Source organism: Electrona antarctica, assembly GCF_951216825.1.
Source record: "Electrona antarctica genome assembly, chromosome: 18".
In the NCBI taxonomy this organism is placed as follows: Eukaryota; Metazoa; Chordata; class Actinopteri; order Myctophiformes; family Myctophidae; genus Electrona; species Electrona antarctica.
Genome location: NC_136799.1, coordinates 23,070,494 through 23,086,044, shown reverse-complemented (window position 1 = coordinate 23,086,044; position 15,551 = coordinate 23,070,494). Strand labels below are relative to the sequence as shown.

The 15,551-nt window shown below is 42.8% G+C and overlaps 1 protein-coding gene across 1 annotated transcript in view; it reads right to left on the bottom strand.

The window, feature by feature from the left end:
• Nucleotides 1–15,551, bottom strand: part of stard9 (StAR-related lipid transfer (START) domain containing 9) — a 52,068-nt gene that overhangs the window by 17,334 nt on the left and 19,183 nt on the right. Inside the window, exons 4-21 of the mRNA XM_079527457.1 lie at nucleotides 14,779–14,895; nucleotides 12,514–12,546; nucleotides 12,303–12,364; nucleotides 11,884–11,996; nucleotides 8,900–9,042; nucleotides 8,314–8,381; nucleotides 7,942–8,039; nucleotides 7,190–7,393; nucleotides 6,847–6,944; nucleotides 6,544–6,621; nucleotides 5,949–6,026; nucleotides 5,026–5,205; nucleotides 3,984–4,035; nucleotides 3,728–3,853; nucleotides 2,065–2,147; nucleotides 1,596–1,657; nucleotides 824–1,020; nucleotides 13–490 (exon numbers count right to left, since the gene is read on the bottom strand). Of these exons, the coding sequence (XP_079383583.1) occupies nucleotides 13–490; nucleotides 824–1,020; nucleotides 1,596–1,657; nucleotides 2,065–2,147; nucleotides 3,728–3,853; nucleotides 3,984–4,035; nucleotides 5,026–5,205; nucleotides 5,949–6,026; nucleotides 6,544–6,621; nucleotides 6,847–6,944; nucleotides 7,190–7,393; nucleotides 7,942–8,039; nucleotides 8,314–8,381; nucleotides 8,900–9,042; nucleotides 11,884–11,996; nucleotides 12,303–12,364; nucleotides 12,514–12,546; nucleotides 14,779–14,895 (2,270 nt within the window). The remainder of the gene's footprint in view (nucleotides 1–12; nucleotides 491–823; nucleotides 1,021–1,595; nucleotides 1,658–2,064; nucleotides 2,148–3,727; nucleotides 3,854–3,983; nucleotides 4,036–5,025; nucleotides 5,206–5,948; nucleotides 6,027–6,543; nucleotides 6,622–6,846; nucleotides 6,945–7,189; nucleotides 7,394–7,941; nucleotides 8,040–8,313; nucleotides 8,382–8,899; nucleotides 9,043–11,883; nucleotides 11,997–12,302; nucleotides 12,365–12,513; nucleotides 12,547–14,778; nucleotides 14,896–15,551) is intronic.

Genomic DNA, 15,551 nt, shown 5'->3' with positions numbered 1-15,551 from the left:
TCACATGCTGACCTGAAGATAGGGGTGTTTTGGGGGTAGAGCCGGGAGAGAAGGTCTGATGAGAATGAGTGTCTACGTAGGCGGGCTGGTGTTCCTCCCCTAGGCTGAGGAGGAGACTCGGGGGACTCGGGGCTCTCCAACCCTGGCGGCAGGGCCTTCTCCAGTCTCTGCAGCTCCCTCTTGGCCTCCAAGAGATGGCGCTTGCGAGCGATCCTCTGCAGCTGGTAGTGCAACCGTTTCCGTCGGACGCGGCTCTCAGCGCGGCGCAGAGCGTGGTGCCTCAGCAGCTCCTCCTGTACCGCCTTCTTCCTGGCTCTAAGCACCTTGGACAGAGGGGCTGTGGCGGGACCACCCTGGTCCTCCGACCCCTGGGCTGTCAGTCTCTCTAGGAGAGGAGCGGGGATGAGGTCGGTCTGAACTCCAAACTCCTGGGTCCCTCTATGCTCTACAGCTGCCAGGCGCTGCTTCTCCTGCAAGATCCACTGATGGACTGTAGAAAGATCAAACGTAGCAGATAATAATCCCACATAAATGATTTACAATTCAATAAATTACTCTGCCAGTCAAATGTCAAATGAAGAGTTTGGTACCAAGCTGAAAGAAGAACTACTTCTTTACTACTACTACTGGTATTATTAGGCTAAATGATTGTTTGAACATGCTAGCATGGTGATGTTTTTGTATCAATATACTTTATAATGAACTTCAGGTAATGATATTTTTCAAAGATGCATACTTTGGGAACGGTTCATTGAATGCTTCTGCACAATGTAAATGACATGAATTCTGGTTATTTCAATTTGTGTTTAGAAAGTGAACTTACTCTCAGTGTGCTGCTGTCGGAGGAGGGCCTGCTCTCTCTCCAGCTCCCTCTCAGCCTGTCTCTGCTCAGCCTGGATCTCCCTCCGCAGACCCTCCACGTACTGCTGCTGCTCTGCCACGCGCTGCCTGGGAGGAGGCTCCTCGCTGGGGGAGAGAGAGGCACCGGGCTTCCCCTGGAGATCCTCCTCGCCTACAACGCTGGGAGACAGAATTAAGAGTTTAGGGTGAGAAACAACAAGACAAAACAAATCACAGAGGATACTGTAAGCAAAAAGAATAAGGAAAAACACATCCTCCACGGTCCACCCCTCTTCAAACATCTACAGTAAACATATCCTACTGTACCAGTCATTTTACCTAAAAGGTTACAGGGCAGCACACCACTGCAACCACTGAGTGAGTTCTTGGCACAGGGTGTGAGTGGTAGCTACTGTTGTTGGGTTAAGTGCAGTGTGTCTGGACTGTAGCCGAGCAACGGCCCAGCCTGTCCTGTAAACAAGCTGTGACTGCTCATATAAGCACATACTGTCTCCATCCAATGGAAGGAAACAAGTATTCAGCATTAGTCTATTTCTATTGAATGTACACCAAGTGGCACACTTGTACTTTGCATCAAATATGCATAATGTGAGTTGACAGAACAAGCTCAATCAGGCACACACAGACAGGGTTAAAAAGCCCCCCCACCACACGCACGCACGCACGCACGCACGCACGCACACGAAAAACATGAATATCTTTATATTTAATATCTTAGTATGATAGTATCTAACCTGGAACCATGGCTGAGAGGGCTGAGGTCAGTGTATATGCAGGTCAGCACACCTTCACTGGCCTGAGAACAGAAGAGAAATATGAATTAAATATCATCAAAAAGCCATATAATCATCACAGCCCAAATTTAATTCTGTACCTGTAATTTTTCTTTACATTTTTCATCAACATTGTCACTTTATTCAAAGCAAAGTTAAATTTCAGTTCATGTGCAAACTTACTTGGCTGATATAAGTAATTCTGCTTCTATATACTGTAAGTTATTCTCCCTATCGTCGCCATGATTTCTTTCAACCACAAACTCATTTTCATGTTGATCATTTTCAGAATACAGTAAAAGAAAAGGAAATCTCTCCATTACCATTATCATAAACTCTCCTCCCATCCACCAGATAATGATCACTATTCACTCTGCTAGATCATTATCATCACCAACGTCATCATCTTTAAACTGTGAGCTGCACTCACCCGTCTGCGCTCCATGAGGATGGCTGCCTCAGCAGGATGGTTGAAGCGGAATCTGTGGACTCCTCCCAAGGTGATCAGTGTCCCTGGAGACAGACACAGAGAGAGAGAGAGAGAGAAGGATAGAGTCTGAACTTAACATATTGCAGATGAGATGATCTTACGTGTATAGGTTGTAGAAAATGAGTTGTGTTTTTCATTTATTTAACCTTTATTCCACAGAATTGACTTGATTGATTGAATACTTTATTAACAGTTTGCATGGACAAGCACAGGGAAGTACAATACAATACAATGTCTGCTAAAAGGATGAATCCAAGAAAGCCTATTGTCTTGTTTCCATTGGGGTCCTTTTGTACTCAATTAATCAAAAAATCTTTTGTAACTGTCATACCATAGCACAGCCCATCCAATCAGACATGTCACATACTTTTTAACTTAAATGTTTTTATCCCACGATTTTGCAACCCATTTTTTCACCCAGTGTCAATTATCTAATCCTGGGCTTCCTCTGCCAACCTGGGGGAGCAGCGGACTGACCTCATGCTTCCTTCTATGCATGAGGAGTCCAAGCTGCTTCTTTTCACATGACAGGGGGGAGTTTCCCTGGCCGGACGTAGCGCGTGGAAGGAACATGTTATTCCGACCAGTTCCTTTCCCCTCCATCAGGCGCCCCGGCTGGCCAGGGGGAGGTAGTTTAGAGACCAGGATTACTGCATGTTGTCACTCTGCAAGTTTAACTAAAGTTTTTTCCATCTGTCCAAAGTCATTTCTGATAGCCTGCAGGCTGCAGCCCTGCAGTCCTAGTCCTACAGATACAGATTGATTGAAAGTGAAACATGCAAATTGATGTAAACATACATACAGATTGAATGAATATTTTACTATCAGAACGCTTGGGTACAGTTCAAAGACGCGTTTGGTGTGCCCCCCCGCAGCCACAGTAATATTTTAGGGGGCCTAAACTAAATATGTGCAGCGGGGCCCGTTGCCAGGTACTTTCGCCCCTGGTGTTGAGTACATATAGTTGTGTCTACGTGTTTACCAGTGGATGCATGCTGGCGGCGTGTTTATGCAAGAAATAGATATTGAAATCACCACCTGCTGTGTAGTGAGAGTGTCCGTGTTTTGGTAGAGAAAAGCAGCATGTAGGTCAGAGTGTGTGATGCATTTCAAGTCGAAAAAGAGGGGTGAGAGCATAAATATGCATCACTGTCTGTTTGAAATGTGTGTGTTCACAGGTGCATGCACGTGCACCCGTTAATATTTTATGTGTGTCTTCTATTTGTGTGCTTTTTGGTCGATTTGTGCATAATCATGTGTGTGTGTGAGTTAATCCATTGAGACCTGGAACGCATCCATGTCACGTTAGCGTTTAACCACATTAACCATTAACCCATTTTGGGGCGGGAACCCCTTTTGGTGTTTTAAACATTGTTATAATTTAGCTATTGAAAAATAGCAGATCTACAAGCTCATAGCGCGCCACCGAGTGGCGCGCTATGAACTTGTAGGTCTGCTATTTTTGAAAAATCGTTAAAATGTGCCTCAAATCTTTCCGAAAATTGTCATGATTTAGAAAACTTTTATTTTTTTAATTTCGACGTCAGGCCTGAATGGGTTAATAATAATAATAACATGATTTGATTTGAGGATGAAACCTCACCTTGTGCCAGTCTGCATGGCTCGGTGACCTCCCTGTCGTTGACCAGACAGACACACCCTGGTAATGGCCTGAGGGTCACCACCCCGCCCTGGTTCTCTATTTCACAGCTGGCACTGCCCTGCAGGACTGGAGAGACACAACAGATACACAGTCATAAAAAAATTTGGTTTATGTTGAAGTACTGTCTCCAAATGTGGCTTCATCATTTATTCATTGTGGTGCTTTATAATGTTGGGAGAGCATCTATCATTTATACCTATCTGCGGTTCTTCTAATTGGCCTTGAGGTCCGATGCTGGTGACTCCTTCCTATAACGGAGAACAGAGATTTAAACATGGAAACCATGCTGTGCATTTCATTCACACAAAATGAGAATGAAAACAAACATCAAACATATATTACCCAGGCAGGCCCCGAGCATACATTCCACAACAGATGAAAATGAAAACAGCATCATGTTGTGTTCTCTGCAAAGAACTTTCTTCCTACTTCTCTACCACTTACAGAAGCTGTCAGGAAACTGATCATTTATTTACAGTGAAGCCCAATCCAGCAGGGATAAAAGGCTTTCTAAGCTTATTTTATCTTCTTAATGTCAGAAACACATGCGTTCCCAGGTGGCCTTGGCTCTTCTTATGCAGGAAGAAGTGTATTGTCAAGACCCTGTCAGGCCTAAGGGCATACATGTCATTGTCAGAATCAGCCGGGCTTAACCCGCCCCCTCCCAGCCTCGGAGCTAAGAGCCTCTGATCCAACCATCTTGGCTTTTACGCATTTCAGAACAAGACACGCAGCGAAATCTACAGGACAGTTGAAGGGCAGAGCGAAAAAGAAAAACGAGCGAGAGTGAGAGAGAGAGAATAGAAACGCACCTTGTATCGAGAGTTTTTGGCAAGCGGAACAGAGATAGATAGAAGGAAAAGCAGGGAGGGAGAATCTAGTAGACACAAAAGATAAAAGGTGGGTTTTAGTCGAGACAGCTGAAAGGTAAGCAGATAGTTGTGACGATGACGAAGCAACTCTACAGGTTGGATTTTATGAGATTTCATCATGTGGTTCATGCGAATGTGTATGCAAATGTATGTGCGTGCGTGTGTGATGCAAGTATGTGTGGGCATATACAAAGCATGTGATGTGCATCTTAGATAAGAGGGAAAAGAGGGAAAAGAGAAATAGTAAAAGTAAGAAATAGTCATTAAATTCAACAAACAACAATACTAATATTAATAATGATACTAATGGTTATGCTAATAACATGAGCTGTAACACACTAAAAGCAATAGTGCCAATCTGCGTACCCTGAGGTGATAGAAGACGACCCCGGTGCTGAGGACATCTGTGTCCACAGTGAGTAGGTGTGGTTGTAAAGAGTTGATGAGGAAGCCTGCTCTGTCTCTGTTGATATCAACACTGTACTGCTCCAGTAGGGCCTTCTTGTCTCTCCAGCTCTCTGACCAGTCCTTGGTCAGCTCTTCCACCTGACGGAATATTCAGAGTTTTAACTTGAGTGTAAGAATGACTTTATTATACTGTGTATAGTGCTGTTGATGAGCATTTCAGTTAATTGTTTATAAATATTGTTGTTCACTATGATCATCATTGATGATCATAGTGAACAACAATATTTAAGATACAACCTATATTGACAGAGAGAATACTGTCTGGTTTGGCTGTTTTTGGTGTTCCTATGGCTCCTACAATTCCCATGATTGCATTTTGTGGGCACAGACATGAGCCTAGCTAGCACAACCCTTACGGTCTATAACCTAATTCACATTTTTGGGAAGCCAAGATCACTAGTTTTCCATAAATGTTATGCCATATGGACCACAATGGAAACAAGCCCCCTGGGGCTATTCTTTTATAATAACCTTTGACTGTACTACCTGTACTGCTAACACACCTGGTAATAAATCAATCCAATCAAACTCGTTTTAGAGACACACCGAAGGCTGCTCAGAGACTGGAAAACAGAAACATTATAGAAGGCAAACTTTGCAGTCCAAACAGCAGTATCTGTGACTACTCCCATTAATATTCAAGAGGGTTTTCCAAATAGTTTAGGAGGTTAGAAGGAGCATAATTGTGCAGAATGAGTGGCAATGTCACCCTCTTTCCCCCTAATTTACATAACTAATTTACATAATAATGTACTGGCGAGATCAATTCAGTACTGTCTGGTGTTGTCAATAGATAAGATCGGATCTCTGCACTGTGTTACCTTCAGTTCATTCTGGAACACAATGTCAGAGAGATTTCCATCCCTCTCATCGCTCAGGGAGGGGCTGGTATTACGCTGCTGTGAATGAGAGACAAATGACACTTCAGTAAAATCTCTCTACCAACAACATTTCCAACATAGGTTAGAACAGAGAGAATGTAGCCTCCAGTGGTGGAAAAAGTACTCACATTTTTAAGTAAAAGTATCAATACTGCAATGTTCTCTGTTACAAGTAAATGGCCAAAATGTATATAGGGCTGAAGTGGTTGATGTGTTTTGTAATAACTAGCAAATAAAGTTTTCAAATAATTAGTGTGGAGTAAAAATACAACATTTGCCTCTGAGATCTAGTGGAGCAGAAGTAAAAGTACTGAAATTTTGAAATACTCCCGTAAATTAAAAAAGAAAATACCTCAAAATTGTACTTAAGTACAGTACTTAGTTACTTTACACCAGGCGAGACATGGCCACAGCATTTCTTTGGGGTACTGAGCCAAAAAACATTGAGAACCCCTGCTTTACAACACTGGAAGCCTCTAACCTTGTTGGTATTAATGCAATGTTCTGCCTATTTAACTATTCAGGGCCACCATACCATTTTGAAGCTTAGAAGCATGCTTTTCAGCCTGTCAATCTCTTCTCTCAGTTCCCTGATCAGCTTGACACTGGCATCCTGTAGAGACATATGAATAGTCAGCGGACCGTCTCATATTTCATTTCTCATGCAGATAATGAAGTAAAACAACCCCCCATTTAATCAGGCCACTGCCGCGCCGACTAAACGCAGACAAGAGAAGCCGTGTAATAGATAATGAACAATACAAGACTGATGTGATGTGACCCTCCTCCCCCTACAAGCCAGCTGGAGAACAAACGTGAAGAAGACAATAGCACAGACCTCATTAACGCGAGGTTTGTTGACAATGTTCCTGGCGTGCGCGGCATAGCGCAAGGTGCTGAGGGTCTCATTGTAACTGCTGCCAGAGGGGGACACAGCTGCAAAAGATACAGCAGTTTAATCATAAAGATGTAATCACCTAATGCCACCAGCCTTCGTTTCAGGATAAACAACACAAGTTAAAGGACCAGTGGTATTGTTCATCTTTAAAGTACTTTATTTTCCTTTCAGAACTTCTTTTGTGCAGTGATTAAAAAGACAAACACTAACTACATTTAAAACTAGTACTTAAAAAGCATCATATACTGCATATTTCTCCACAACGGACACGTCCAGGACTCACTTGCGATCATGATGGTCTTGGAGTTGCCTCCCAGGCTGTCCTTGAGGAGCCAGGTGAGAACGGAGTCTCTGTAGGGGATGAAGCAGTGCCTCCTCCCTCCAGACAGGGAGCTGCTGTGGCTGCCCACCGTGCTCCCAGTCCCATCACCCTCGCTGGCTACACTGTTGATACTCTGGCAGCTGCTGGACATCTGGGAGTTCTGGGCTGAGGGAGGCATGGAAAAGGAGCAGAGAGATGAGATGATGATGATGAATCAAACAGTATGGTAGGGGCAGCAGCGATAGAGTGAAAGATGGGGGAGGTAAAGTAGAGTCATGCCTGATTTATGCTTAGTTGCGTGCATGACACTGCGTATAACTCAGGCTTTAGTATAGTAAGGCAGGGGTTCTCAACCCGTGGGTCGTGACCCCTCGGGGGATCGCCAAATTATTTTGGGGAGACTTGTGTTGTTTATCGCGAGACATGGCCAAAGCATTTCCGGGGCTCCCCAGCCAAAAACATTGAGAACCCCTGTAGTAAGCCAGCATATACAGCATGCTACGACAAGTACGTACTTTATGTAATGAATGTCAGAATAACCAGTGTACAGACGATAGCCAAGACTTCAAATTCAATCAATTGCAAAAGTTCCGAAATTTCAAGAATAACTAGAGTACAGATTATTATTAGATTATTATTACAGACAATAATAATAAACACAGCAAATTAAATCAATTGCAAAAGTTCAGATAAGAATAATTTGTTTTATTTACCAAGAGCAGAGATGACAATGCCAAGAGTGACTAGAGACTTGTTGATGTTGGAGCCTTCTGTCAGTCTGTCTCTGCAGTAGTGGGGGTCAGCCCTCTCACTGTTACACCCAACACAAATAAAATATCAAAATGAATGTCCATAATATTGTGAAACAGTCATCTATGAACAACATGCAGTAAACCCCAGCATTGCAGTAACAGACCACTAGGGGGCAGCTTTGACAATAACATCTACTCATTCAATTAAGACTAATAACACATTACCCTTTGCTAGGGCAACTCTAATTGAGGATACAATTATTTAAAAATAACCACACCAAATGTGTATATGTCAAAAAGTACTGAAAAGAGTGAGAGTAAGAAAGACCTCACCTGCCAGCCAGGTCAACCAGGTTGATTTTACTGACAATTTCTGAAGGAAGATTATTCTCTAGGATAGCCTGCAGAGGGAAGCAAACATAATCAGATAGAGCCATGCAAACTAACACAGGTCAGACTGTGATAGAGGTTCACAACAAAAGTTGTGGTTTGTACATGATTATAAAACATAATACAAATAAATATTAGATGCAAGCGATAAGGTAAGATACAACTATCAGATTTGACACGTAGCAGTGATAATGTACAGTAGGGCTGCTATTGATTATTTTCTGAGCGATTATTCAAGCAATTAATCAATCGAATAATTTTGAAGCGTGTTTTCTCATATTTTCTTTTTCCTTCTTGACTGTTGTCAATGAATCAAAGGGGGAAACAATCGGATTGGGTTTTTATACTCGACTAAATACTGTCTGATTATCCACTTAAGCTTTTTTAATACTTTGTTATACAATGCCGGCGTGCAAAGATCACAACTCACATCGCAATGTGACACGCTGTGAAAATAGGCTATATTTTCAGTATTTTCAAATACATTTTCCCCTAATAAATTAAATTGATTCAACTGTTTCACCCTTACCTGTGTGTACTGGATGGAGAAGATGGCATGGGATCTGCTGCTGGCGTCATGGTTGTGGGTCGCTGCAGTGATGCGGTTGGCGATACCTTCCTCCAGCAGACTCATGGCCTCTTTGCTGCCAGACACCACATGCTGGGACAGGTCTGACGGGGCAGATTTATGGACAGACCATGAGTGACTACACGTTTGGGTTGACCAAGGGCCAAGCTTTGATGACAGAATAGCCATTAGATCCTATTCAAATGAGAATATGAGAGTCTGCGTTATGTCGGGCCCCACTTTGACACAGACAGGCCCTGAGATAAGTAAGACAGTCAAAACCCAAGCAGTGCATATTGAAATCCTCAGTGCACACTATATTTCGGCATGCGATGAATGGAAAAATAGACAATCCACAAGCTCAGTGACCTCGTAGATTGGCTATTTTCTAAATATTTGCCAATAAGTGCCTTAATGACATGCCCAAATTAGGGACACCAGGTTGAAAGTGGTGAATTAATCTACCGGTATTTGTAACTCGGAGAGTGTACAGATGTAACCAAATCCGTTTGGTTAAATTTGTACATTCAGAGTCAAATTAACAGAGACATTGTTGGAGGTAGAGAATTATCCATAATGACAAAGTGATAGAGACATTTCTTTAGGCAAAGGAAATGTGTCTCATCAGCACATGGTATGAATGTGTCTTCCCTCTGGATTCCCTCGCATCGGAAACTACGTCCACATCCGGGTGAATCATAATAATTAAAAGTGTTGTACGCATACACACACGCGTGCACTGGCACACATACAGACGTGCATGATTGCACACACAGAAACAGTCTAATAACCATCCACTTCCAGTTATAACATGTACAGTAATATTAGCCTTTATATCATTAGTGTGTGGAGCATCTCAGTTAAATATTTCTGCAGAAGTGAGAGATTGGATGACTGTGATGTGTGGACAGACAAGGACTGGGGGAACGGAGGGAGGGAGAGTGAGAGCATTAAACATGACAATGTGCTCTCTGTGTGTGTGTGTGTGTGTGTGTGTGTGTGTGTGTGTGTGTGTGTGTGTGTGTGTGTGTGTGTGTGTGTGTGTGTGTGTGTGTGTGTGTGTGTGTGTGTGTGTGTGTGTGTGTGTGTGTGTGTGTGTGTGTGTGTGTGTGTGTGTGTGTGTGTGTGTGTGTGTGTGTGTGTGTGTGTGTGCGCTCCTTGGAGCCACGAGGAAGTGACCTCACTTCCCCCGGGCCTGCTGGGATTTCTCCTGGTACAGACAATGAGTGGATGTTGGACTTTAAAGTCATACAGAGAGGGGAGAAGGGAGGAGGAGAACTTCAGAGAGAGAAACAAAGTGGCGTAACGGTTTGAAACAGAGAAAGGTTGCACTGCAGTGAGACTGGAGGGGAAAGCAAAGGGAGATCAAGAGAGACTTCCTACAGTAACAGTAATTTCTTTCCAAGAATTTGAGCACATTGGGAGGTCTTTATAGGCTTCCAATTGTGACTTGTAAAGATGTGGGTAGCGACAGATCTCCTCACACAAACTCTCCTCAAACACAGCGTCCTTGCTTCTGTTCTAACTTCTAGCACATGCGCAATCACCGTAGTTGTATGCACATGTAGTACGTGCGCCATGCGGTCACAAAATCTAAGATACACGTGTACACGAGCTGGTGACGAATTTTCCATCATACAGTATGACGCGATAACATGGATATGCGAATGCAACAAGTATAATTTGGCCTTAACCCATTCATACCTGAGGCCGATTCTAAAAATGCATTCTAAATCCTGACCTAAGTTTTTTTTTTAAACTTCAAATATTTATTAAAAAATCACACCCGTGTGAACTGAGTGGTGCAACTCCCCTCTCCCCCTGCCTCTCTCTCTCTCTCTCTCTCTCTCTGTGTAATTAGCAGGCAACACTATCTCTCTCTCTCTGTTTCTGGCACAACAGTGCCACTTTTACCCCTACTGGTACTCTAAACATAGTCACATTGCTTTGCTTTACATAGTCACATAGGTTAGGACGGACATTGCTGTTCTTTGGAGAGGTTGCACGACTCAAAAATTACAAAAAAAACGTGTGAGAGAGAGAGAGAGAGAGAGAGAGAGAGAGAGCGAGAGAGAGAGAGAGAGAGAAGGGGGTGGGTAACGATGAAGAGAAAGAGAGAGGCAGGGGAGAAAGAATGTGAGAGTGAAAAGCTAAAAGGAGGTATTGGAGTACAGCCACTACAGCCACTAAGACCAATTGTGGATGTAATCAACAGTTCAACTCTGAACACAGTTTCACCACGCACACCACAGTGACCTACAAACTAAACATACAACACACCAAGCATTACTCAAAATGCTCTAGACTGTGTCCCAAGTCCAAATCCATAATTGGCCATAAGAGGCTGTGTGTACATCACAAATAAAAGATTTAGTGTTCAGGGACAAAAACATTTAGCCTCATGTGTCCGTTCTCCCTTCACCTCCCAGAACCACAACCCGGGAATACTTCCTTTCACAATCAATCCAGACTATGCCCGAGTAGAAACCATGGTCTTTTGGCCACAATGGACCTCCATTTACCACGTTGTCCTCAGCTTGACCTGAACTGTGAACCTCAAGACGTTAAAACACACATTGTCCTGATCTGAGCTACCACTTAAAGGGATTAAGCTAAAGTGGTGAAAGCAGGGGATTGTTACATAGGAGACAAAAGTAAGCGATGAAATATTCAGACAAGGCCATGGCTAAAGAACATGAACGTAATGATATGAAGTCATGGTTTTTAAGGTACTAATGTTTTGATCCCGCTGGATCTTCGTTAGATCTAAAAGTTAGTATCGTATTCAATTTGAAGCTTTCCAAGAGCATTGTGCAGGACTTTGGTTTAAATCCATCACTAATGTGTATATTTATGACTTTATAATGTGTATCTACTCCAAGCTGTATAAAATGGTCCTTATATTGTGACTCATATATTGTGCCCAGTTCGGACAGCTGCCTTACCTTGTACGTAGGGTCCTTTCTCAGGATGTTCCCTGACCCTCAGAGAGGTTTTCTTCTTCTGCTCTCCACCACTCAGCAGGTCTCTCACTCTCTCATTATAGATCTCCAGGAAGCTGCAGGGGTAGGAAGGTAAGATATTATATATTGAAATTAGAAACATACCAGACATGAAGTCAGGAGAGGGTCAGTGACAACATTTATGGAATCAGCTAAATGATAAATTGGGAAAGGGCAATTAATTGGATAACACTGGAATTAGTATAAACTTTGTAATGTTAAATGAAATCAACTATTATTTTATCGTAACTGATACGTTTGCATGCTGAACTGAAGTTAATAACTGAAGTTATTTGACTCCAACCATCACATTCAACATCAGGGACACTTTCCTAATAAGACAACCGATATCTGGTTCATACCTGATCTCCACTCTGCTTGTGTTCTGCCCATCTGGGGAGATGTCGTCAGACCTGAAGAGTCCCTAACATGACAGGAAGAAGGATGGTTAATTGATTATACCACCTTACTAATACAATACTTAATGGATTATATACTGTTGCATATCACATGGAGACAACACATATCAAAAAGGTATGGATTTTTTTTATGGCTAAAACATAACCGTCTTACCTGGCAAATCCTGGGTGTCAAGCCACTGGACTCCTGCAATCATAGACAAAAAAAACAAATGGAAACTAAATAAAAATCTTACAACATCAATGGAAAGGATACTATCATGCACTAGCAAGCTAGCCTGGATCCAGCCCAAAGACCCCGCCCACTCTCTGATCTTGGTCTGGTGTTGCACTCACCGTCTCCACACCATAGCGCAAAACTTTCTTAAGCTGCGCACTTCTCAAGCTGCGCGCAGCTTAAAGCTTGAGTTTTTAGACAGCTGGTGGATGGAAAAGAAGCTCCACCTCCGCGGAAGACTTGAGCGGAGGAGAGCGTTTCCGGGAATCTGGCCGTCGCGCAAGAATTCAGCGGAGGTGGAGCTTAATTTCCATCCACCAGCTGTCTAAAAACTCAAGCTTTAAGCTGCGCGCAGCCGAGAACGCGCGCAGCTCTTTTGACCGTCTGGCAGCACCTACTGTGAACCTATAATTTCTTCGGTACAAAAATGTATTATCCAATGAGAATCGGTGGTGGGGGTGGGTCTAACGAACAACCAATCAGCGCCGAGTCCCGTTTTCAGCGTCATCACGCAGCGCAACACACAGAGGAAGGAGGGAAAACAACACCAATGGCTACTGGTTGAGGGAAATTCTAATCCCCTCCCCCTTGAAATCGCTCAGACAGGAGACAATGTCAGACTGAAGCTTCAAGAAAGCTACAGTCTGATAATCAGGCTACTAGCAAGCATGATGGGAGAGATTTGTCATTTTCTGTGTGATCAGCTCTGTTGTGCCTGGTAAGATGACCTTAGCCTGGCTGGCACTGCAAGACTGATGAAGTTCACTACATGTTCCTGGTAAGATGACCTTAGCCTGGCTGGCACTGCAAGACTGATGAAGTGGATTCACTACATGTTCCTCCATGGTACCGTGGAGGAACATGTAGTGATCAACTGATATCATAAACTTATTTTCTTTCTTTTTCTTCTTTAACCCATTTTGGGGCGGGAACCCCTTTTGGTGTTAGCATTATGTTATGCTTCTGCTATTGAAAAATATCAGATCTACAAGCTCATAGCTTGTAGGTCTGCTATTTTTGAAAAATCGAAGAACGACTGACATAGAAACTTTTTTCAGAAAACTGTCAGGATGTAGAAGACATTTATTATTATTATTATTATTATATTATTACCTCCACCAAGGAAGTACAGAGAGATCTCTGCCTGCTTGTGTGCCTAGTGACATCTACATTCAAGAAATGCACTAAAGCTGTGTGGAAACAATTTGGAAATATTTCTATTATGATGCTCATATGATCCGTTTTCTAAGCAGTGGCCGTAGGTTTGTTAGCAGCGCGTAATATATTGAATTTAGACTTCCCCAGACTTTTAGTCGGCAGAGATCACGCGGAGCCACCAAATTGCTGGAGTGGTCAACAATCAAAGTGTGGACTTTACAATTATGTGGCAGAAATATTATCCAATCAGCTACTTTTTTTGTTGTTAACCATTTGATAGTGACAGTTGAGAGAGACAGAAAATGCAGTAGGGGAATGATACCCAGCTGGGAATCGAACCTGACACTCACTGATCAAGAGATTTTGGGCTCCATTTTCGTCACCGCTAAACCCCTTATCCCTAAACTTCTTTGCATTTTTTTACTATTTTGAAAAACATTTTTGAATAGTTCAACTAGCCAATCTACATTGACACACTGTGAGCTTGTAGACTGGCCATTTTAACTATTGAAAAATGTTTTGCAAAATAGTAAAAAAAAAGGCAAAGAAGTTTAGGGATAAGGGGTTTAGCGGTGATGAAAATGGAGCCCTTTGCGTCCATATGGTATGCACTCTAATCACTATTGGTTATCTGCCCTCACATGAATCCTCTTTTTTACTAATAGGCTCTATGCACAGTTGCACACACGCCATTTTGGAAATAACTTGGGCCCCTTCCCTACTTCCTTCACAGGTGTTACCGCTGATACGAATGAAGGCTCTGTTCCATTCTGGTCAAACAGAGTCAGGGTGCTGCTATTGTGTGTGTTGGCTCACTGGAAACACTCAAAGTGTCCTTCAGTGGTTTCCAAATGGCCCCGTACGAGTGTGTAACTCTCAGAGTTATGGGGATCCTTGAAATTAAAATGTTTGAGAAACACTGCACACTAAATGGAACAGAGCCTTAATTAGTATCATGTAGGCAAGCGGCCCGGAAGTAGGAAGAGTTATTCTGTGTGCATATAGCCCATTCCATGCAGTAACCCTAATTTCCCCCATGCTCACCGGCGTTCCCATCATGGTATAAGTCTTCCCAGATCCAGTCTGGCCGTAGGCAAATAGACACACATTGTAGCCCTCAGAAGCTCCTGCCAACACAGACGCACCCAGGTCCTGGAACACCTAAGACAAAACAAAACACACATAAATGATTAATTTACACCCGGAACCCTGAATATACACATATACATGTAATGTATGTAATCCTGCATACACACCCAGGCTGACCAATACAAATAGTTACAGGTCGCATATGATAGAACCGGTAGCATCCAGCCACTAGAACCAACTTTTGACACTTGACACTACCTGAGTCCCATATAAACATTGGCTAATGGGAGAGCCGGCCGTCCCTGCGGGCAGATCTCTGATGTCACTCTGACAAAGCCCCCAACACTATGAGCAACTGATAAATATATATAAAATATATAACAAATATATATAAAAAGTATTGTGAAAGGCTGATAAAAGAAAATCGAAAAATAAAAGAGTGCTATGAATGGCATGTACTTTCTCAAATTAAAAGAATAATCGATTTTCTTTTCTTTTTTTAAGATGACAGGCAAAAAGGCAGATACAATGACGCATCTCTTAAAATGAATTGTGATGTCACATAAAAACAGTGGCAACTGCTTAAGTTGTGAGAAAAGACCACACGTATGCTGCTGTTATGAGCCGAGAAGGTGTTTACACTTAGATTCACATTGTGTTAGATCATGCGTGCAGATTGGAACCAAGGCTTCACAATCACAATAAAGAGGCACCAGGCCAGCATTGGG